The sequence below is a fragment of the Chamaea fasciata genome, unplaced genomic scaffold, assembly GCF_029207755.1.
Source record: "Chamaea fasciata isolate MVZ Bird 193981 ecotype frontalis unplaced genomic scaffold, bChaFas1.0.hap1 SCAF_11, whole genome shotgun sequence".
In the NCBI taxonomy this organism is placed as follows: Eukaryota; Metazoa; Chordata; class Aves; order Passeriformes; family Sylviidae; genus Chamaea; species Chamaea fasciata.
In genome coordinates this window covers 17,714,493-17,738,459 of record NW_027094096.1, presented here as the reverse complement: position 1 = coordinate 17,738,459, position 23,967 = coordinate 17,714,493, and the positions used below count along the sequence as shown (strand labels likewise).

Sequence of the window (23,967 nt, the reverse complement as noted above, 5' to 3'; positions counted from 1 at the left end):
CCTCAGGCACTTTGTTGATGAGAAGTCTGCTGGCAGTGGCACACCTGCAGGATCTGTGAATTCTTCCTAAGGCTGAGATCAGGAACCACCAGAAGAGCTGGGTGCCTGCACTGCCACAGGACTTCATTGCTGCATGCCTGAATGAGATGTTAAAGGTAACTAATAATTGTCTCTTAGGCAGCTGCTACATATTTCAAATGCTTCTAGTTAAAGTATTTCCAGCAACACTCCTCCTTCCTCTTCTCCTTTTCTTCCTGAGAGACTGTTGAGCTATTTCGTTCTTTGAATTCGACCTAAAACACAGAGTAATGTTGTTGCACTCTAGACTGAAAGAAAACTTACTGTGTGCTGTCTTTCTCTTCAGCAAGAGATATATTTTTTTAACAGAACAACACGACTGCTGTCTTACCAGCTCCACCAACTCACCATGGAGCCTGTGATGAAAAACAGTTCTGTTGCTGGGAATTTGCTACGCCGTTAAAACCATCCTAAATCTCACTGCCTGTCTCCTATCTGCAGGCAAAGGATGACATGCTCTCTACATTCAGGGTGCAGTGACCACAGATCTCTTCAGTGCGGGCTCAGACACCACCTTCACTTTATGCTGAGCACTCCATGATGGTGTATCTGGAAGTGCAAGGTGGGAAATGTGTGTAGCTGCACTTAGATATGTTGGGTCCTTGTTCATGGCTCATGTTGATTCAACTGCCCTGAACATCCACTGTAAGGTGGCTTGGGAATTTTGAGTTTCTGCATAGAGTCTGCACATCAACAATTCTTGAATGCTCATTACTAGTCCTTTTTTTAAAATTCAGAATGACTCCAAGAGGTGTTAGATGCTGTCATTTGTCCATCCTGTGGAATTGAATATAAGGACTGAACAACCCTGCCATATGCAAAAGCAGTTTTACAAGAGACTGTGTATTACAGCAGCACGACTGAACCCAGGGGTTTTGGGGACCACACTGCAAGGCTTCCCTGTCACTGAGGTCTCTTAAGGCCACTAAGCTTTGGGTACAACCCTTAGACAAAGCAAAGCCAGACATCACATCTTGTATTTATATATTGTCCAAAGGCCGCAAAACTACCCAAAGATGAGTTTGAACAGCTCACAAGGAACTCTTCACTGGGAATAGGATGCTGGATGTTATCTACCTGCTATAGTATGAACAAACCTGTACTCATTTTCCCTCTCTTGTGGCAGAGATGTTACTTTTACCATTTTACCAAACAGGATTTCAAGAGTTAGGTCAGTGTATAAAGGTACCAGTGTAACAGTCTTTGGCTTCTTTTAGGCTGGTACAAGGTAAATATAAAACACACAGAAATTCCAGAAAAACACTGCCTGTATATGCAATTTTTTGTATCAGCAGAATACTTTAAACCTGTATCCAACCTGATGTAAATGGTCATCCTAATAGGTAAGACCTATGTGGCTTTGGGGGAAGATGTCTTTGAGAAAATCAAGAACCAAGTCAAGGGTTTTGATCACTGTGAAGCCTTCACTTCAGTGGGGTTTACTGATGGTCTTTCTTTTTTAAGTTTGGTAACTGTAATTACTGCATCCTCTGGTGCTCTAAAATCAATCTTTAAGAGTACTAATAATTTCTAAATAAGCTATTAAGTAGGAGATAACAGAGTGTGACCCTGTTTCTCACCCCACAGTAATTACTTGGCACTTGCATTGGGCAATTTCAAGAGCGTGATTGATATCTTGGCAACTTAAGTCATTAGTTTTTGATTCTGTGAAAAGACTCTCTGTATGAGCAGGTCTCCAGAGTGATTTGTGTAACACATTCTTTCTGAAATATTTTGGTAAGCTGCTGGTCTTCAGAGCACACACATCCCATTAGGGATTGCTTTTGTTACCATCCAGGAAATTCTTTATGAGTTTTTGAACTATTTCTGCTACTATTTATTTCTAAATAATTTTCCATGTTTTCTAAGGTTATGAAGACAGGTTTGAGCCCGTAAGACAATAGGATGGGCGGGCTGACTCTTTCCACATCACAGATTGATACAGAAACAGAAACGACAGCACTCAGAACTCTATTTACCAATTCTGACATATAGAAGAAATTATTGGTTAGAGATTTGCAAAGCACTGTGAAAAGACTCTGCACTCATGGAGTAAGGTGGGAACAGATTCATGAAGTACAAGGAGATGCTGAAGGAGGAACTATCCGTATCCTCTACGAAGTGTCCATTATCACTTCATCAGCTTGCAGGCTCTTTACTGGGACATTTTTCCCGTTTTCTGTGCCATCCCTCACTGCACACGAAGGACAGACCGATGGGGAGGGCGTCGAGCTGGGGTTCCCTGTCGCCAGCGGACATAAGAGGCAAGGTGGGAAAACCCTTTAGAGAAGGGAAACTGTCTGATTCCTGAAACTGCATTTAGCAGAACAAAATTATTTGTATGCATAATTTGTAACGCTCTGGCTCGGTCGCCGGCGGCAGCAACGCCACACCCAAGATGGCGGCGCTGCCCTGAGGGGCGCTCCCGGCAGCGCGTTCCCTTCCCCGCCCGCCGTGCGCAGGGTTACGGCTCCGGGGGGAAACGCGGGAGGGTATGGCGGGGCCGCCGGAAGCGGCGGAAAGGTTTCGCTGGCGGACTCAGCAGGGCGGAAGTCGCTGAGGCGAACGGGGGTGGCGGCGGCAGCGAGCGACGATGAACAACAAATTCGACGCGTGAGTGTCACCCCGGCCCCCCCCCGACCGGCCCCCGGTGCGGGGCTTGCACGGCCCCGAGCTCCGCCGGCGCCTCCCGCTGCTGCCCCAGCGCCGGGCGGGCGAGACGCGATGAGTCACGGGGCTCCGCACAGCCCCGTCCCTGCAGCCGGGGCCCGGCCTGGCCCCGAGGGGTTGCGGGGCCCAGAGGTGTGGGCGGTGGGCCGGCGGGAGTCCCGCACCGGGGAGTCGCGGGCCGCCTCGTGGCCCCGCTTGTCTCTCGCCTTTTCCGGCCCTTCGCAGGGAATAGGGCGGGCGGAAAGACCTGTGGGGTGCTGGGTGCTGGCGTGGTGTCTGCTCGCCCGAGGCGCTGCTTCTGCTGTGCTAGGGGGCGTGGGGAGCCGGGTGGGCAAGAGTCAGCAGAGATGCAGTGACAGGTCTTCATGTGGGCCCCCTGAATAGCAGGGAACCCTAACAAGTAACTGGGGTTTCCTGTGGCAGATCAGTATCTAGCACACACACCTTGAGTTTGTTCCAAAAAGCTGTTTCGCGGTTCACTTCAGCTTAAAAGTGTGTGCCCAAGGAGCCTGTGATGGGCATGAAAATAGAAGTAGTTTTTACTGTGTGGGTTGTCAAGTGTATATTTCCAAACTCTGGTGACTCCTGTACCACGGAGGAGCTTTGGAGCAGAGAACTGCCTGGGCTTGGTATGAACCTTCTCACCTGTGTGATGGCTCTCTTTGTTATTTTTCTTTACCAGATTGAAAGATGATGATAGTGGAGACCATGACCAGAATGAGGAAAATAACACACAGAAAGACGGTGAGAAGGAAAAGAACGATCGTGAGAAACCACAGAGTACTACCAAGAGGAAGGTATGGTGCTGGCATCTGCACTCCACTGCCAGGGCATGGTGTGGCAGTGCTAGGGTGTCAACCCTCAGTTCAGGGATGAGGAAAATACGTCTTGGAGGGCTGTGGTCTCAGTGCATTGTTCTTGCTGCAGTGAAAACAGGGGGGCTGTGTTTGTTTTCAGTAATCTTATGTCACTTTTGGAGGCCTCTCATCTGAGGGGTGAATGCTCCCTTCACTAACATAGCTGGTACCCTGCCAGGCTTTTGAGTGGAAATGAGAAATAAAGCTTTATTCTCATCAGAAATCAAATTTGGAAGAGGGCATGGAGGGAGGACACCTGTCTGACAGGAGAGTAGTGGCTTGAAGGTGGTTTAGCAGGTAGTGTTGGTGACACTGTTGAGATAACTTTTAAGATGTGTGTCTGTGTGTAATGTGGCCTTGTCAAGAATGCATAAGGCATGTATCTCTCCCAGCTTGAGGCTTTTTTTTTTTTTTTCATCTTGTGTTTAAGAAAACTGTTCTGTTCAAAGTAATGCAACCCTTGTAAACTTGGGAAAGTAGAGATTTAAGCCCTGGTAACTCCTGTAACAACATCAAGTAGTACAAGATAAGGGCTTTGATTGGGGTTTTCTCTGTAAGTTTTGACTCCTGGCTAATGAGCTCTCATTAGCCTCATTTGTGCTCATTAGAAGTATTTTTAATCAGAAATCAGTGTTTTGGAAGTTGAAAAGTGATTGCTGCCCACTGCTGGTGATGGGTTGTGCCAAAGCTGACATAACAAGTTCTTAGATTAATCTTCCCAGAGCACTGGGGTGTTGGTTGCTTGAGGCAATTGGTGTCACCAGAGTTTTAATTGCATTTGAATCATGATTCATTATAAGTGGGGTTTATCCTTCCCAGAGGAGGAGAGTGTAGTTTTTTTCCCTTCATTTGAAAAAGTTAAAGGTCTCCCATTTCCCTTTTTAGTTTGTCCTTTTTTTCTTTCCTTTGAGACAGGCACAGGACTAAAAAAAAACCAGTAACGATGCCTCTGATGGCTTGAATGGTTGCTTTTATATGCTGTTAAATGTAATTTTTCCCATTCCCATCTTTATAGAGGAGCATGGGAGGGGTAAACAAGCCTTTCTGTCCTGCAGGCTGTGGTCCCGGGGCCCGCTGAGCACCCCTTGCAGTATAACTACACCTTCTGGTACTCCCGGCGGACCCCCGGCCGCCCCACCAGCTCCCAGAGTTACGAACAGAACATCAAACAGATCGGCACCTTCGCCTCCGTGAGTACCCCCTGCTGTCCCTGTGTCACCTGGGCACAGCCTGCTCCTGCTGGCCTGGCCCTTGTGCTGGCTCTGTGCACTCACACTGCACCACTGCTCGTGGGGCAGTGGGTGATTTGCCAAACGAGCTCTTGAATTACATCAGGAGATGTGTTTCTAGGACTTTTCCTCTGCCCTGTGCTAGACCTCTCTCTGTGCATGGTGGTAGCTGGTATAATAATAGAAAAAAACAAAGAGCAGCCGTGTAGTTCGTTTATGGCTGGAGCAAGAGAGGAAAGGAACAACTTTTCTGTTCTGTTTCTGTACTGTCCCCCACACACTTCCCACCACAGAAACTGTGTTTGGAATAAGCATCTGGCCTGCTGTATTTGCCGACAGCTGGTGGCCTGTTGTCTGTCTGGAAGTGATGGACAAGGTGCAGTTTGATGCTGCAGTCAAGTTAATTAAAAGGCAAATTGTGCTGCCTTTCCCCTTCCACTCTGTGGTTCCTTGCTTCTGGAATAAACTTGAGTGTGTCCTGGAAAGGTGGCGTTGGGTTTTTGCGTGGTGCTGGCAGAGTAAATCCACTCTCAAAAGCCCAAGATACATAAGCAAAATGAGTCCCTGTAACTGTTCTAGAGCCCAAGAAGTCTCTTGGCTGTTTTCTTCCTTTTTCTTCTCAATCTGGTGTTTGCCTAGTTTTTTCAGGGTCTCATAAATGTTAATTTTGCCCACCAGTACATATCCTCTGTAGTATGAGAATTTATAAAAACAGCCCTTTATTCCTTCTGGAGGCTGCATAAAAAATATGCCTGTCTGAGCAGCTGGGTTGTGTTACTGCATCCACAAAGGATAAGGGTGGGAAGAAGAGCTCCTATTACCCTTTGTGAGCAAGTAGTTTCAGTTCAGAGGATTAAAAATGTGGCTGCCACTTGATGATCTGGCAATAACTTTTCAGTCTGATAAATCAGTGTAGACTTAGCATTGATTTTTAGCTCCTTAGAGGAAAAACAGTGTTGAATATTCTGTTGCCTGCTCTTGGCTGCAGAGAATTTGTTGGGGCGTTGTCAGCTGAAAGTGCTGCAGTTCTGTTAGGATGGAGAGAGACTGGCCAACATATCTGCTAATGTGTTTGGGTCCAAATTCTGTTTAAGGAGATGGAAGAGCAAACTTCAAAAAGAATTGTCTAACTGAGTCTGAGTTCAGATTTATTCTTGTCTTTTCAGTGGAAAGCTCTAAAAGCTGTGAAATGTGAACCACTAGAGGGCATGTTCCCTCACTGTGGGAGTGTAATTTCCCCATGGATGTTTGGACGTGCCTGACAAAAATAGATTGCTTCTGACCCCTCCTCAGTCTTGGTTCATAATTTTATTGGCTATAAAAGCAAATTCCAGCTTGGATGGCAGAGGTCGCAGATTGGAGTGGAATTCCAAGTGCTGACCGGGTCATTAAGGTGTCTAATAAAGTGTTTGGTTTGATGTCTGACCCCTCCAGCTGCACTGCTGGTCTGCTTAATAGCTGTTGTCTTACTGAGCAGAGTCTTCTTAAAATATGGAAATTAGTATAATCTCTTCCACTGCCTTGTTTCATTTTAAAGATCCATCCTCTCCCAAATCCTTTCTTACCCAGTGATTCTCAAAAGATAAATATGCTACTTTTAAGAACTGTAAAAAAGAAGTCCCTTGCCTTACAGTCAGCTTGTCTCAAGCAGACACAGGGGTCCCAGAATGGAACTGGTTGAAGTGAAGTGGTCCAAGTGTACCATGGCAGATTGTAAAAGAAAGTAAGAGGTATTTAAACAAAAACTCTGAATAGTGCCTCCTGATCTTAAACTAGCACCAGAATGAGTATTTTGTCTTAAAATCTGCATGCAGTAAAACTAAATACAAAAAAATTTCTTCTTTGAAGGCTTCTGTAGTTTCCATGGTCACAGAGAGCAGTGGTTATGCAGGGTAAAGGGGCTTGGCTGTAGCTTATGCATTTGGCATGTTCCAATGATTGAAAGTTTGGACAGTAGAAGTTAAAAGATATGTTTGGAACTCTTCTCCAGAACTGCTGTTACCTTAACACAGATTTCTTCAGACAAATACTGAGTGACTTTGGAGGCGCCTGTTGAATGTTTCAAGTGGTCACCTAGTAATGAAGCCAGTCAGAAACAGGCACCCAAGCTGTGACACTACTGTTGCCTTTTGTGTTGCCTAACCAACACCCCGGTGACAAGAGAGTAGAACAGAGGAGGGGAAGGTGGCTCTGGAGAGCTGGTGTGAAAATGACAGCATATTTCTGTAGAAATCTTGACTGTGAACAGTTTGAGCAGCCTCATTGTGTGGTTGGTGTTGTTGCAGGTGGAACAGTTCTGGCGGTTTTACAGTCACATGGTACGTCCTGGGGACCTGACAGGCCACAGTGACTTCCATCTTTTCAAAGAGGGCATCAAACCCATGTGGGAGGTGAGTTGGAGCTCTCATTTCTGCCTTGATACTTTCCCACGATATTTTGGAGGGAACCTTCTACAGTGGAGGGACTCTTGTCATTAAATGGCACTCCATTAGATTTTCTTGGCTGAAATTCTTTTGTCTGGGTTTCCTGTTAACTTGTCTGCAGAGCTCTGTCCTGTGTAACCTGACAGTCCTGCTGCCAGAGAGGGGAGATGGGGATTTGCTGGCTGGACCCCCACAAAGGTTGCTGAACTGCCATTGCCAATGGAGAGGGTACCCCATCTAAGCTCTACAGTGTAGGCCCTTGCCCCTTATAGCTGCCTCCAGTGACAGCAGTGCAGGACTTTCCTCTGGAAGGACTGGACCTCTCGAAGTGGGATTCAACAAAGCTTATGAAAACCAACCCTGCTTTTTCAGTCAAGGAGGTGCAAATGGTTAAAAGCCTGCACACAGAGCTGGAAATGGAAAACCAACTATGCCTCTTGTTTGTTTGTTTGTTTGTTTGTTTGTTTGTTTGTTTGTTTTTGGAATTGTTTTTTGGTTGGTTGGTTGGTTGGTTTGGGTTTTCTTTGTTTTTGTTCCAGGGCACTTTAGTTTTGTTCTATTTTTATCCAAATCTGTTGAAAGAAATTTTCAAAAGTCTTTTCCCAGCAAATCATTCTTCCAATTCCTGGCCTGCTTCCAGCAATGACCAATAGCATTCACAATATGAGGATTTTATGTGTTTCTCTGAAGTACCTAATTATACTGCTTGGTGCTGAGAAATTTATATGTGACCCTTGTTAGCAATTTTTTAAGCAAGGTGTTTTATAGCCAGTTACTGCAAATACTATTTATATAAAATGTTTAACCCTCTTTGGACTCCTGATGAGCAAGTTCCTCAGATGGTGGGTAGACCATAGAGTCCTCAAGTTGATGATACTGGAATTTCTATGAAGCATTCCCCAGTATACATTTTAAGATGGAGGTGGAGAGATTCTGTAGTATTTTTACTTCTGGCCCTATTTCCTTCTTGCATTTCTACAAGAGGACCCGAGGTCTCACTTCTGGCCTCCCATTGCTGCATGCTTTGTAGGGCTTTGTTTATGTTTCTTTCTCTTCCAAACCAGTCCTTAGTTACTGTCATTCTTGTAGGTACATATGTGCCTGTGTGTAGCTCTGATCTTTTTCTGCATCCATCTGTGCCTTTTCTGGTAAAGTCAGAAGCACTAAGCATAATATTCCCTGGTGATTTACTGGGCTGTAGTTCATTATTATGCTGGTGAAGGAAAATCAAATGCTGGACTGAACTGAAGCTTGTTTAACCTGAAAGAAAACTAACAACAGCCATAAAGCACATGATACAGCATCTGCCTCCCAGTTACTGCTCTCTCTGTAGCCTTGAACCTGCTTAAGCCACCTTTGAGGTCTTTTTAGCAATATCACTCTCTTCTGATGCCCATTAGTCATTGTGGAAACTTTGAAGAGTTAAACCCAACTCCCAGTCTAAAGGCTGTGACGTTCACAACTTGGAAAACATGGGTACTTTACAGAAACCAGTTTGCTTCTCACAGGATTCTGCCACATTCCTAGAACTTTGTTGATTTGGATGGCTCCTGTCATGCTTTGAGGTTTGTCTGGAGCTGACACCTTCCCCTTTCAGTCCAGCACATGCCTGAAAAGTAGGAGTCAGGTGAATGCTGCTGTTAATGCTGACACTTCCATGTTTCCTCAGGATTGCTTCATTAGCACTTGCTGTCTCTGAGAGAGCAGACAAATGTTTAGTTTTATCTGAGCCCTAGAGAAGCTCTAAGGCTAAAATAAAATTAACTTTATTTCATTAAGAAGGGTTGGGCTGCCTTGCCTGGCCTTTTCAAGGTGTGTTCCAGCTTGGCAGAGGGGATTGTTGGGGATTTGGAGAGGGATGTCTTGTTTTGTGCAGTCCCCTCTGAATCATTCTTTGTTCTCTGTTTCTGTCCTAGACCTGTCTTCCCTTACCCTTCCTAATTGCCACTTCTTTGACTTGTTCCTACCTCTCTGTCTTCAGCTTTGGATGGAATTTGTTCCCCTCTCACCTTGTAAGATTTCCCAGCTACAGTGTTGTACCAGAGAAGGCCACAGTGTTCTGCCCAGAGGAGGAGCTGCTCTTTGACATAGCTGTGCGTTCTGGGGAGCAGTGGAGGCTGTAGCAGTTTCCAGCTCTTTGTCAGCTTCAAGATACACAATCACAATATTGAGGTGACAGACTGGGTGCTTAACATAGAATTTTTCTTTTACTCTCTCCCCTCATTTTGGTTATTTCCCCGGGTCACTGCAGTCTGGAGCAAGCATTCAGCTGTATGATGTGTAATAATGTCAGTAGTTCTCAGAGAACAGCGTGGTCCTTTCTGTGTTAACACAACTTGTGAGCCCGTTCTTGGAAGTGTGGAAGGAAAATGTTTATCAATTTTTTGCTTCCTTTTAAAATACCGTTTTGCAAACTCTTTCCTGGCCTTCCATGCTCTATGATGGGGGGGTTCTCCTGTTTTACAGGAATCTTGTTTTACAAGCAGAACTACATATACAGGGGGTTGGACAAATGGTGAGTCACTCTCAGGTTTAGGAGTAGTTTTAAAGTCTTTGCCTCTGGGTCTGTTTGTTCAGATTGGCAGGCTGGTGTTAGTCTTTGTTAGTGGGATCAAAACACTAGAACACAAGTTATCAGGGCACAGAACTTTGTCTGGAAGGCTGAGGGCCATTGTTTCAAGTACTTTGTATTCAAAGTAAGTGGTTTTCTTCTGTCTCTGCTTATATGGGGGAGAAGTGAAATAAAATGCTTTTGCTTGAAAATATCTTCTTTGCCCCACCTAATCAATACCTGCTCCTGTTTGTGGCTCTGCTCTCTTTTGGGTAGCAGTAAAATAGTTAGGAGAAAACAAATCAATTTATTTCCCCTCTTCCTAGGATGATGCCAACAAAAATGGTGGTAAATGGATTATCCGTCTGCGGAAGGGCTTAGCGTCACGGTGCTGGGAAAATCTTATTCTGGCCATGTTGGGAGAGCAGTTCATGGTGGGGGAAGAAATCTGTGGGGCCGTCGTCTCTGTCCGATTCCAGGTGAGTGTTTTTGAGAACTGGCACCTGCTTCTGTGTGGCAGGGCTGCAACAAGTGCCCCGTGCTTAGCCCTCCCTCCTGTGCTGTTCCACAGGAGGACATCATCTCCATATGGAACAAGACAGCCAGCGACCAGGCCACGACAGCCCGGATACGCGACACGTTACGAAGAGTGCTCAACCTACCTCCCAACACCATCATGGAATATAAAACCCACACCGATAGCATCAAGTACGTGTGCTGGCCTGGGGGGTGCTGCAGGCTGCATGTGTGCTTGAGCAGCTCAGGGCACGGCACAGGCGTTGGCGGAAGTGCTTGTGCGCGTTAGGGCTGTTACTGCAAACTCAAGTGCAAACAGCAGCAGTTGTTGCCAGCGTGCTTTGAGAGCCAAATTCCTGTGTTGTTGTCATGCTGTTGTTGGGGGTGTTTGGTTCCATGTGCAAAACCTTTTTCTTTTTAAATGTGTGATTCAGGGTTAATTTAGCAATCCACCCAGCTTGTCACTTGGGCAATGGGCAGTCCAGGGTGGGACTGTGGCTTGATGTATTCAAAGATGAAATTACAGTGGGGGGGTTGTCGAATCATTTGAATAAATAGAGATTCTGGGGAATAAAGTGCGGAAGCTAACAGGGATTTATAGTGCCATTAGACTTATAAATGGTCTTGGGAAAGTGCTGTGTGAATTTACAGTGCTGTACAAATGATTTCTAATCATAATAAACGTCGTATATTAAGTCTTCCAGGCCCTGGTGACAGAGGCTCTTTAACAAGACTAGAAGATCATGGTACACAGAGAGCACAGCTGTATTTTTTAATAAATGTATTATAGCTTACCATATCAGGCCATTCAGGGTGACTTTTATTTCCCACAAAGAGACAAAAAATTGCATATATAGGTATTAGTTAGAGGTGAGTAATATGTTGTTTTTCTTTTTTTCTTAAGTGTATTATAAACCAATACACTGATTAGGTCATATTGGTTAAATTAATACTTGAAAAGGTGCACACAGAAAAAGAACTAAAACAAATGAATAAGACACTGATGGGGCAGAGAGCTTTCTAATCTTGCCTGTAATGAAGGTGCAAGTATCTTTCATGACTTTGTTTCATCATGCTGGCTTGTTCTTTCCACATAATCACCCTGTCATCAGTCTGCTGTCAGACAGTTTGATGGGATCAATCCTGGTTCTAGCAGACAGCTAGCTTCCAATTTTGAGTGTGAGTCGCTAGTAATTATACAGAAATCTCGTTGAAAGTAGATTTTCACTGTAGGCATCTAGTGTTCCATGTGGCTTTCCCTCCTTTGTGCATGGGAAAGGGAAGGGAAAGATGATTTTTTTTTCCCCGTGATTTTGCCACTAACGTTTCTCACGCACTTTTTGCCAGGAGAGGGCACTATGGACTCTCTGTCCATGTAGGGAAATAGCAGCGTGCTCATGTGGACACACAACAGAGTATTTTACTCCTGTTCAGCAGCAGACTGCGGTGATGCGGCTTTGTGGTTAGAGCAGGGAGGTGTTTGACTTCTCACAGTCTCTGTAGTAAAAGCTGTGTATGGAGCCAGCTGTCCTAAGATGTGGTGGTGTTTCATGTAGCAAGTGTAGAATGGGAATGATGTGTCTTTTCCCTTGTGAGCTATCACCAGCAGCACTTTCTAGCACAGAGAATGCCGCTATAGCAATGTTTGGTTTCGCTCTGGCAGGTGTAAGGACTTGAGTGATGGTGCATCCAGAACTGTGGCCTCATTTCCCTACACCAGTGTAGCATGCTGTGCTTGATGCCTTCGCTTCCTGCATGGCATCCAAGTTTCATTTTGTGCTGCTGACGTGTGGTGCAAAATGAGCCTGTTTGAGAATAACAGGTGTTGGAAGTATCAAGTTTAGTAGCTCAGGTTACAGCTGGGAGCAATTCTTAAATAGAGGCCAGCTGGCTTGTCTTCCCATTCTTCTGTGGGTAGGAGGGTTAGTCAGGAATTGCTTTGATGATGTCCCAGTCAGGTAGGTCTAAGCAATTAACCTTCTGCCATGTAGGGCATCATGAAAGCCCCTTTTTTCCCATTACCTCTCTTGAGCTGCAGCAGTCTGATTGCAGTGCTCTCCAGCGTCTCTGTCCAATGGCACTGGTGTAAATTCAGAGCAGAAATGCTGTCGGTGGAGTTTCTGTGTAGGGATGCACAGACCAACTTCTTGTGCCTCTCTTGCCTGGTACCAGCAGGCAGCAAGGGGCAGCAGCTGCAGAGAGGTGACGGTGACTGCTATGTGACAGAGAAGAGCGGGCCAGCCCCAGCCTTCAGTCTGACTCTGCTTGGCTTAGCTTCATATCATTAAGGTTCTCTCACTAATAAAGAATCTCTTGAGTAACTAGTTCTATCCTCCATAAAGTCTGGCTCCTGTTCCTCGCCCATCTATCAAGTCCTGTTGAAATACTGTCCGTCATGAATAAACTCCACTTATGCTGCACATGTACCATGTGATTTATGACTCGGGAGGGCTTTCTAGCCAGCACTCTATATTCACACTCTGGCTGTGTTTCATGAAAAGCTCTAATGGAAGAGCTGTGCTCTAGGCTTTGTCAGAGCTGCCTTTTGAGGGGGGCTTGTGGCATTTTTCATTTGTATGGGCTGCATCTCTCCACTAGAGCTCTGCTCATGTGCGGGGTTTGATTGGCATTGATTGTGCTTCAGGGAAGGGAGCATGCTTAGCAAGAAAAGAACAGGCATTTCTCAAAACCTTGACTTTTAGGAAGTGAATTGACCTGGATTAGCTTTTGACGCACTGTAAATGAATGCTTCTGTAGAAATTGCTAGCATGCCTCTCACTGTGGAACTTGAGCTCTGTGTTTCAGGTTTTGTACATTCCTTTTGCGATGATGCATTTCATATTAAATCATTTCTAGACACCATTTTTCATGAGTTATCAGTGAGGCTGTAGCCCCCTTTGTTTCAGAAAGTGGTGGTGCTGCCAAGCTGCATCTGAGAAGTACCTGTTGAGTCACAGCTATTCCAAGGAGCTGTTCTGCATTCTGTCCTTCCTGCTCTCACTGGTGGAGCATATGCATTTAGCTAGATAAGCAGATCTTTCATTGCAATTTTCCTGTGTTTGTCCTTTCCCTTGCTTGTGATATTGACAAGCTGCCTAAATCCCAGCGAGTAGAAGGGTCAGCCTAGTCTGTATGAATTTCCAATCTTGCTAGGAGAGCTAGAACAATCTCTTAGACTTTGCATAATTCCAGGGGATTTATAGTACCTTAGACTTTACAGCACTGAGCACCTGAAGAGAACATATGTGACATTATTTGGGCTACCTTGTTTCAGTAGCTGGAGAGAAATTGCTTCTCTTTGTTCCCTCAGAGGTGCACTGAGAGAGGAGCACTCACATGCAGTGAACCACTTAATGGGTTCAGTTCATCAGTGTTGTTAACCTTGGAGGTGACAAGGTCCAAAAGTGACAGTGGCTTATGGACAGTGGTACTTCCTGTGGCTTGAAATTAAAGGAAAAAAACCCAGCCTCTTTTGCTGCCGTAGCTTTTTTTTTGAAAGCAGAATTTTGCCAAGCACAGCCTGGCCATGTCTCAGCAAAGCCACTGAAAATACTCAGGTATCTGCAGTTGGGAGAGGGGTGGAGGGGAAGTGATCACTTTCACATTTGAGCATTGCAGCATGAAGTTTGTGGCTGCCTTGCATACACCTTTGCCTTGCCTGGGCTTATCAGCCCTTCTTTTCCACACTGATGACTGTGTTGCCAGTGACCATCTCCTTTGTTGTGAGCTCTCACCCACAATACCCTCCAGGAATCCCAGGCAAATACAGCAACGCTGCTTCCAGTGCCAGGAGAGACCAGAACAGTGGCCAGCAGCAGGTTGCCACTGTACAGGCTGGTGTGGAAATGTTTTGGTTGCTGTGTGACATTATGGATTGTCCTGTCAGCTCTAAAGCAAGGCTGCTTTTTCTGAAAACAAAGCTTCGCTTATTCGTAAGTGCCTGCTGCAGTGAGAGCTGAGCAGGGTATAAAACTATCCTTTCCTTTCAAAGTCACCAGTGATAACTAATGGGATGGCTCGAGTAAATGAGAAGAATAGTTGATCTTAATAGAGCTGGCACTGGGTTCATTTCACTGCAGGCAGTTGGAGGAAATGGCCTCAGACTATATTGTAGGTAGGAAACAAGAGGATATCCTATGGAGGGAATAATGCACTGTAAGAAGACTGCAGGGGTGAGGTTCTCAGGACAAAAAGAGAGGAATAGCAAAAACAAAAGAGGTATTCCAGAGAGAAATCCCTGTGGAAGTGGCAGGTGTTGGGCAAGAAGATCAGTGTTTATGAGACAGTAAACTGGTGGTAGGGTGTTTGTGAGGTCTTACTTGTCACAGCAGAGTTCAGCTAATCTGGTAACTGTTGTGGTTTTATATCACTGGCTTCCATTTGCTTGCTAATTTCCAAAACCTTAGGAGAACTCCTAAGTGCCGCTGTTGTACTTGTGACACCTTTGCCTTTGACTACGTTCTAAATGGAGCAGGCAGGGTTTATCTTGCCTAAAGAGAAATGGTTTGCAGATGGGGCCTTCACACATTGTCTGATGCCTGTCAGGGAAAGGCAGGTTGCCTTGGGTCTTGCCAGCTCTAGAGATGCATTGTTTCACCCTCATCCATTGAAGTCTGAGAGCAGGAATAAAGTCTAGAGATCAGTGAGGTTCCACATCTGATCTCTGTTCTCTTCTCCCGAGTTTCTGCAATATTGGCTTCATTCGTTTATCACTCCATTTTCCAATTCCAGTAATGTTTCCAGGTGCTGCAAGGCTAAGAGCACTTGCCTAGACCTGGTCTTTGAATTGATGGAGTCATTGACTCATTCTCCATCAACATAATGTGCTTTATTCAGAAGTGTCCATGACTTTGTGAGAAAGGCTTTCTTATCTTGGTGGCCTGTCTCTTACCAAAAAAGTGCCTATAACCTATTTATTTCATGGACTTTTTTTTTTTTCCAAGGAGGTCAGTTTAGCAGTATTTATTTAGTTATGTTATATTGCCTTTTCTGCAGGTACTGCCAGAGAGGTGGAAGAATTATTTCAGGCTAGAGGACTCTCCTAGATTTTTTTCAAGCTGTTAGTTGCAGAGTTCTTCTCTGATTGTGAACAAATCCCAGGGGAAGCACCCAGAAAGGCTGTGCTGCTCTGGACACCTGCAGAGTGCAGTGAGTGGTCAGTGTGCTGGAAGGTTCCACATGGGCTGGCAAAAGGGTCAGATCTTGGTGCCCTTTGTAAGGTACCATAAGTGCACTCTGAGCTCTCTGGATCCTTTCTTAGCTGGGGAAGGAGAGGGTAAGGAGCAGGGTTGCACAGAGAAATATTGTAGGCAAAGTGCTAGGACTTAATGTTTACAGAAATGGATGTTTACAGAAAACAGCTAGTGCTGCTTGCACAATGATGATTTGGAAAGCACCTTGAAGCAACTAAGACTGTCCTTCCTGTTTTTGCTGGAGTCTTCCCCTTTTTTTGCCTTTTTTTTTTCTTTTTGGGGAGATAGTAGCTTCTTTTCTCATTTTTTTCCTCCAACTTACCTGCTGGGGCTAAAGGGAGCCCTGTCTGGGTCCTGACCCTGGGCAGTGGGGAAGAAGGTACGAAGTTTCAACAGTTGTGGGTCAGGAATGAGTGTGGAAGAACAGCTCTGGCTGGCTTTGTTTAGCCTGCTAACGTTTCCATTTCCCCTCTGTTCAATGGGAATAATCTAAGTGTTGGAGATCAATTCACTGAGTATCTGATCACTGTGCAGACAGTATGGCAATAAGGTACTAAAAATGTCTATACATAAAAATAACCTCTTAGACTCTCTGGCACTGTGCCTTTGGCATGTCACAGGTCATAAAGATTCTGCCAGATGAAATTAACTGACAGCCTTTTTCAGTATGGAATGAGAGCAGTTTGCTTTCCTAGTGTAGTTTAGGTACATTAGGGCAGACACATCCTAGTGGATTTTTTCAGTCAAGTCAGCAGATAGTTGGAGTCATTAGAACTATAATATGTATGAGGGTCTTGAATTAAAAATTCTTGGCTGGAAGAGCTTTTTCTCTCTGTCTGTGAGGACAGAGATGAAGGACTGTGCATGATGTTATTGGGATGTTGGAACAAGGAACTCCTTACTGTGAAAAGGGTAATAAATTATCGATTATGTTGACAAGTAATCTGCCCTTGTATTCCTTCTGCTGAGAAGTTACAAGTTTGGGAGAACTGTGGGAGAGGAAAGGAAGATGTGATTGTGGAGATGGGAATGTTGTAGTGATACAAGGGAGTTTGGAGGGAAGACTTGAAGGTGGATATTTTTTGACAAGTCTGGAAATGTGCAAAGATTACCAACAACTAAGAGGGCTTCAGACTGGGTTTCTCTTCTCCCCAGCTCTCTTCTGGAGAGAGGTTGTTGAACTCTGAGGTCTCTGTGTTTGTTTGGGCTATGACTTGCTGGGAAAGAGCATGTGACACCTGAGCTGCTTTTGCAGATGCTATTTGGGAGCTTGACTCTGAGGCTCAGATAAGAGCCAGGTTGGTGGTCTAGTTCTGGCACAGGTGCTGGCTAACACAAGGTTTCCATTTCTGGACTCTTCTGTTGTGTTGCAGTGGCCTGATGAGGCAGTGCACAAAACAAAATGTGAAGTAGCTGAGAAGTATCAGCAAAAAAATCTAGAGGGTGGTCTGAGTTTATGATTGACCTGGGTTCTCTTTAAGGTCCTTCCAGCTCCATGGGACTCTGTGGCTTCAGAAAATGGTTTGGCATGTGCTGTAGGTACCAGTACTGTTTTGCTGGGCATGGAGAACTATGAGGTTCTTTGATGTCTCTGATCCCAGAAGATAATACTCATGCTCACATTAACCTCAGCATGTTTTCCCTGAGAGGCTTTTCAGTATGCTGCCTTCGTAAAACCAACAGCAATTTTTCAGTCTGCTGCCTTCTTCTGTCAGTAACGTTCTCCACCAGGGAATGCAGTGTTGGGCCTGTCCCTCCAACTTACCTAAAAACATTTTCATTTCAAACAGTTGTGATGTTTTTACTGGGTCATCATTAACAACGCAGGTTTACAATAGGAAATGAGACTTCCTAAAAACAACTGGATTCTGCTGCCTAATCAAAGAATTTTGTAAGAACTAAGCTGTGTGGCATTAAAAGAAGCCTGTTTTGGGGGGATTACCTGCATATGCAGTATGTGGCAAAGCATGAGGCCAGTAACTGGCTGAGTTTAACCAGCCAAGGAATGTGATAATCCTCCAGAAAGACGTAACATGGGCTATTTTATGAGCAATAGGAAATGGATATTCCACTTGTGACTAGGAAGGTCATACCTGTCTCTGGGTATTAATGTGGCTTTATCACCAGCAGCCAGTGGGAACGCTTCATGCCTGTGCAGAACGCTAAAGCTGCCTTGCGCTGTCAGATGTTTGGCTGGATTTTAAGGATGCTATTTCCACTAGGGCTATCAGAGAATATTGCCTTGCTCTCTGAAGACAAGTGCCTTTTAAACGTCATTGTATGTTTCTGCTCTCGTTAAAAGTTAAGAAGCCTTTGATCTGAAGTGCTATTTTTTTGGTTTTTATTTCATTTTTTTTCCCTCTGGCTTGCCAGGGCCTGGGAGGAGTTTCATGGCCTGGTGAACAGCAGTGGCCGCTGATCGAACGCTCCCCCTCCCTCTGTCACACCCAGGGTAGGGCCTCATCTTTCTTCCTATGTGACTTCATGGCATACCTCTCAGCTTCCAACCTTCTTCCCATGGGCTGGCATGTTCTCTTGCCTTATGAACCTGATGGTGGTTCATTCTGCTAGTCGTTCTTTTCCAAAGGTCAAAATTATTTTTTAATTTTTTTTTTTTTATCAGAAAACAACATTTTCTGTTGAGGTGCTCTGTGCTATTTTGCTAATGTGTCCTTCCTCTGTATGAGGCACTTGTATCCCAGACCTAGTCCCAGGAGGCTGAGAGGTATGTCTTCAGCTTGGGTGTGTTGCCTAGGATTGACTGTAAGCAGGTATGGAGTGGTAAATAAATCCTAAGCACATCCTGGTGATGGACACTGAGAGAGGCACCTGGGGCCTGACACACAGCTCTTTAACAAAAGAAATAGAATAGATTAATTGGTCAATAAAAGCTTGTTCAGGAAGGACACCCAGTAGCTACTGTAGGTAGAAATAATAATGTTGTGGCTAATGAGACAACCACCCTCTACTGCTGGTAGTGTCAGCCAAGGTGTGCAGAGAAGGCAGCCAAGGTGAGCCCAGGGCTGCTGGGAGCCTCACAGCTCAGATTGTTTTTCCCTGCAGTGCCCACTTCCCTGGTAGCAGGCCCTTAAGAAGGACCAGCAAGAGGCCTGGCCATGAGACTTGGGTTGATTGTAGCCAGGTGGGATCACTGGATTGCTGAGTGCCAGAGCAGAGGAATCTACTGGAAGGAAGCATTTACTCTGCCCAGTTCCCATAACTGGGCAGTGGAATGTAGCTGCTCCAACACAGCTGAGCTCTGAGGAGCTACTGGGGATCCCAAAACCTCCCTCCGCAGCATTGAGCAAGCAGTGTTCTCATACCTTGCTCTGAAGTCATGGGTGAAAATAATACCTCTCTCTCCTCACAGATTTGGCTTTTTGTGAGGATCAGTGTTTACAAAATACTACACAGGCACTTGATAGTGTTGTTATTGTTAAATGACTTTCACGTGTCCTTCTGGAAGAGGAAACCAGCTCACTTCATGACATACCAGGCTCTGAGGGCAGCAAATGTGCCAAGGGTAGAGGAAAACCATGGCAGAGTTCATTTAGCTCTCAGCTGTATCGGGTGGCCTGTGCTGAGCAGGGATGAGCAGAGGGCCTGGGGCACCCCAATAAAGGCAAAAGGAGGGAAAATGTCCACTAAAGAGCTACCTGAAGTGTGCTGGCCTCCTGAGGCAGATGGCATAGGTGAAAGTCCAGTATGGGCTAGAAAGCCAAACCATTGTTGCAAATTAACCAGAATCCAGTTAATGAATCCTGAATCACATTCCGAAATGGCAGCCCAGTCTGCTCTTCTGGCGAGTGCAAAGGTGAACCTCAGTGTTCTGCAGATGGCCTCCAGCATGGTTTTTGCTGTCATGTCATAGCAGAGTAACTTCTTGAACTCTAAAAGGTGGTTTTTACTTCATTCTGCTCTTGCAGTTCTCCAGCCCACCTCCTGGAGGTGTTCCAGCCTGTGCTGGTACAGCTGCCATGCAGCTTCTGGCAGCACACAATGATAGCTCAAGGGTTTGAGTGGAATTTCACGGTCCTGCGCAGCACCTTGCTGCTGAAGTTGCTGCCTTTGCTTTTCAACATTTGGTGTGGTATGTCCTGGGACATCCCTAAATGTTTTGGCTTGGGCAACTTACAGCCCTGTCCCTGTTTATGGGAAGAGCTGCCAAACCTATCCTCTCAAGTAATTGTTATCTCCTTTGTTTCCAACGCACCACCTATTAATGTGGAAATATGCTTTGCCTGCTGCTGCTGCTCACAGGCTGGCAGTAAGCAGTAACAGATTTCTACAACCTGCCCCATCTTCAATTGCTGCAGTGCCATGAGACTGTACTGAGGGAAGTTGTAGACCAGCACTCCTTCCTTGGTCAGTAGCCCCTGAGGCTGGTGGCTGTACTCACGAGTGAATAGAAGCTGCTGAAGAAACTCTTCTATTTAAACTTGAGGGAAACACCCTTTTCAGATTAGATACTCTTTTAAGGTAGGAGAGATCAGAGTGCTAAACTTGTTGACAGTATGACTAAATACGAGGGACAGAGGCAGGGTGAGGTTGGTCTGATAGTATATTTGTGCTCCAAGCAGAATCCCCAAGATAAATATTTGGTAAGGAAGAGACTTTGCAAGTTGTTTAAACACCAGAATGCATCAGGGAAATTTCCACATTCTGTCATGTGCTTTGCTTACAGGAGATGACAATTTTTTCTTCCCATTGAATGGGGATGAACTAGGATCTCCCTCTGTTATGAGTGTTCTGGAGTGACAGCTGACTTATTTGAGAAGTTAGGAGTTAGGAAGATCTGCATGGGAGATTTAACAAGTGTTGACTTTGAGTGATGTACTGGGGTGGCAACACTGGTAGCTGTGGTGGGGAGAATGAGGAAGTGCTGTGATCTGAAGGAATGCACATATTTAACCACTTTTTTTCCTTCCCTCTTTTCCAGGGATAATTCAAGCTTTCGAAACACAAAAATCACATTGTGAGAACAAGAGTTGGCACTAAGCTCCTCTCTCCGTGTTGAAAGCACTGAGAGTGCCCTCCGACCTCTGCAGGGACTCATGGGCCACTCTCGCACTCCTCCCTGGGGGAAGGATCCATCTGAAGCCCTCCAGCAGCGGTGACAATAGAGGCCGATTTTGTCTTACACAAACTTTTTTTTAGCAGTGGGGCGGGAGGCAGCCTTTCAATTAGCGGCGGGCCCTTGGGGCCGCATCTTGCAGCACTTTCCTGTCTTTCTCTACATGGCACGCAGGATCTCTGGGATTCTGCCTCAACATCAGAGCCTTTTGCTGAGGGATACCAGTATTATAAATCTCTCTGCAGCTGGGAGGAGCATCCCAGTTGAGAGTCAGCCCTGTGGTTTTCAAATGCCCCTTTTCAGTTCTGCCAATAAATTATTGGGTCTCTTTGTTTCTTTCAGTCTCTCATTTTTTGGCTCTGTCTGAAATTCAGTGGGGTGATATTTCTCTAGGCTGCTTGCTTTGTCTTTTCCTCTTCTTTATACTCCCAGGTTAGTAGTGCCTTGTACCCACCTGTGTTTGTTATGGAGAGGGATATGAGCTTCCCTTAAACCAGGGCAAAGAGATGTTTGGTGTCAGTTGCCTTCACTCTGTCCTGGTGGAGGGCCAGCAACACTGGCTGAATTCAGGGCCAAGCCTGTTTCTGGTGTGCACTGGGGTTTGCAAGTCTCTGGCCACCTGGGAAACTGGGCCCCAAGTGGGTGTAGCAGAAGAAGGCGATGGCCCAGCCTACTGCGCATAGCTGCGTGACAGCTGTGACCAGAAGAGGGGCTGGCAGTGACCCCCTGTCCTCTGGGGTGAGCCTCAAATGATGGGTTGTTGCCTGGAAAGCCAGCATGGCTGCAATTTGGATGCCACGGAAACAATAGGAGCTAATTATTTCCTCTGATTCTGCTTGACTACAACACTAATTGTACTCATTAACAGCTCCAGCCTTTTCTCCTTTTCCTTGGGGAATTTCGCAATTGCCTTTCATTTTTAATGGAGCCTTTGCTTTGGGCCCAGGAGGGGAGGCTGTGGCCAGTGATGGGGCACATCTCCTGCCCCGTGTGCTCTGTGCAGTCCCCCAGGAGAAGGGGCTGCTTGGGCCAATCTGCTCGTGACTGCAGAACCAGCAGCCCCTGTCTGGGACAATTACCAACCTTGGATCCTGGGAGACCTTCAGCCTCATGACTCCAATTGCAAATTCCTTGTCTTGCTATTGAAGTCTAGATTGAAAGCAGCCAGGACTGGCAGAGAAAACAGTTTAAAATATTCAGTCTTCTGAAGGGTTTGTTTTCTTCATTGAGAGTGTGAGTTCCAGGCTGTCTATAGTGACATTCTTTGCACTGACAGCAGTGACTAAGTGCTCCCTATGGTCAGGCAGTTAGCACCTGGCTGGGCAGGGAGCAGGGTTGTTCCCCAAGCTGTAGTGGCATCCCTCTCTGTGTTTCTTGAGACCCATGGTCCTGTTCCTGCTTTTGGCACTTGTTTGTCACCAGCTCTCAACCAAATGCTCTTTTCCAGACATGGTTTGTTTTCCCTGCTGTGAGCAGGTACTACTGTGGCTGCTACTTAAGATTCCTTTTAAATACAACTCTCCCCTGCTGCTCTCCAGTATTTGTTAGGGGGGATTTAGTAGTAATTATATTTGGCAATCTAAGCAAAAATAGCCTTACAAGGCAGGGCTGAAATACTAGCTGCAGGTTCCTTTTATTCACAGCACATTTAGCTTTTTGCAGATTACATCACTTAGGGCTTTAGTCCTGTTGTTTTACCCAGCTGTGTGTCATGTCCACCTCTGTTATTTCGTGTACTCGCCCACTTCTCGCCTCTGATGCCCCTTGTCTAAGCTGGTGCCGATGAGTGCAGGCTTGCTATTAAATCTGAAAATGCTGTGGTCCTGCTGTGCTTGCCCTCAAATACGCTTTGTGAGTGAGCTGTGGAAGAGCCCTTCCTGGGGAGGCTGTTTCCTCTCCTCCCACTGCCCCCTTGGTTGAGATTTAGAGGAACTCAGCAGAGGTTCCTCTTGCTCAGCCTTGAAGAGAGTGAGCTGGCTGGGTGTGGAGTTTGTCCTCTTTCAGGCTACTTTTCCTGAGGTCAGGAGAAAAGCAGTGGTTGATCAGTGCCAAGCACCAGGTGCCTTCTATAGCCTGAAGAGGGATGGATCCAGACTGGTTTTTGAGCTGGACTTTTGGATTGTGGTCTGCTGTGTCCTGCTAATGAGAATGGTGAAAAACACAGGCATGAGGTTGTTTGGGAAGGGAAGGAGCTTATTTTGTGCTCTAGAAAAAGGTTTCAGATCCTCTTCATTCAGAAAGGAAGCCTCTAGCCATGGGAGCCCCAAATCTGCAGTGAGTCAAGACCTTTCCTGCTTTCCTTATCCCAAAGGCTTTGAACATCCTTGAACTTTAAATCTCTGCAAAGTGGCCTTTGGGGAAACTGGAAGAGCTTTTAGCCCTGGGACCCAAAGAAGAGCATTCCCTTGAGTTCTTCTTTCCCAAGGGGATGGTGGGCTCATGGGCCCTGGGTGTCTCTGGCTACAGCTGGTCTGATGGGGGCTCATGGCTCTTCCCAGCCCACAGAGAGAAAGGAGTTCTCTCTGTGGAGGGGAGCAGTTGGAGGATGATGTTGCCTTGTCTTAATGCTTCTTGATGGAGTGTGGGCACATGAGGTTGAGACTGGGCTGAGGAAGCTTTTCCTGTCACTGCACTCCCCCCATAACCTCAGAGGGTGACCTGCAGATCCTGCAAGGCATATCTGCTACCCAAGATCTGTGACATACAGCTCTTGCTTTTGTTCTTGTCTCTGGAATGGCAAACCACAGAGATCTCCTGAGGGCTTGTAAAACCATTGCGTGGAGATAGTGGGGAGTGTGGTCTTGGTCATGTGCTCCTGGCAGGCTGGAAGAGCTCATCCATTTCTACTTGTGCTGTATGGACATGCTGGAGCCTGAGCTCGCTGGAAGAAGCAACATCTCTGGAGTGGTAAGAAGTAGGTGACAGTACCCAGCCCTGGAGACTGGCAGCAGGGCTATAGGGACCCAGTAATCAATGGTTTGGCCCAGTAATCAATGGGAAATGGCCAGGCAAAGACAGACCAGAGCTCATTAATTATGCATCTTCTTGGGGACAGAGAGCCTAGGGGCTGTGGATGTGCCTCGTGCTCTGGTTTGGGCAGCTTATGGCAGCTCCTGGCTCTCAGCTCAGGAGCTGAGAACCTCCTGGCTCTCCCCAGATTTCCTGGACTGGGGACACTGGGCCAGGAGGGTCTGTCCCTTCAGCCACTGAGAGGACATGGCTGTGGCAGGACAGGAGTACAGTTCCCCAGGACCTGCTAACCTCACCTGGGTCATGGCCATGGGAGGTGACCCAGGCAGGGGGCAGGACCCAGCTAAGGTCCTCTGAGCACCCCTGCCTGCACCAGTGAGCACCATCCTCACTTCCATCAAGGTGCC

At 46.1% G+C, this 23,967-nt stretch overlaps 1 protein-coding gene across 2 annotated transcripts; it reads left to right on the top strand.

Annotated features, from left to right (window-relative positions):
• The first annotated feature begins 2,590 nt into the window (after positions 1-2,590).
• EIF4E2 (eukaryotic translation initiation factor 4E family member 2) lies at positions 2,591-20,926 on the top strand. 2 transcript variants are annotated; one of them, XM_066193447.1, is made up of 8 exons: positions 2,591-2,691; positions 3,431-3,545; positions 4,661-4,795; positions 7,120-7,224; positions 10,135-10,287; positions 10,380-10,516; positions 17,890-17,968; positions 20,456-20,926. In XM_066193447.1, exons 1-7 carry the CDS (start codon positions 2,672-2,674, stop codon positions 17,933-17,935), a joined length of 711 nt encoding a protein of 236 aa, XP_066049544.1. In that variant the 5' UTR covers positions 2,591-2,671; the 3' UTR covers positions 17,936-17,968; positions 20,456-20,926. The 2 variants fall into 2 exon arrangements, with proteins under 2 accessions (XP_066049544.1, XP_066049545.1); XM_066193448.1 differs by lacking the exon at positions 17,890-17,968.
• Positions 20,927-23,967: the final 3,041 nt, after the last annotated feature.

What these genes read in the sequence shown, in the direction of transcription:
- EIF4E2 (XM_066193447.1), top strand. Translation starts at nt 2,672, where the DNA reads ATGAACAACAAATTCGACGC. An exon ending in ATGAACAACAAATTCGACGC is followed by an intron (nt 2,692 to 3,430) that starts GTGAGTGTCACC and finishes TTTCTTTACCAG; the next exon opens with ATTGAAAGATGATGATAGTG. An exon ending in TCGTCTCTGTCCGATTCCAG is followed by an intron (nt 10,288 to 10,379) that starts GTGAGTGTTTTT and finishes GCTGTTCCACAG; the next exon opens with GAGGACATCATCTCCATATG.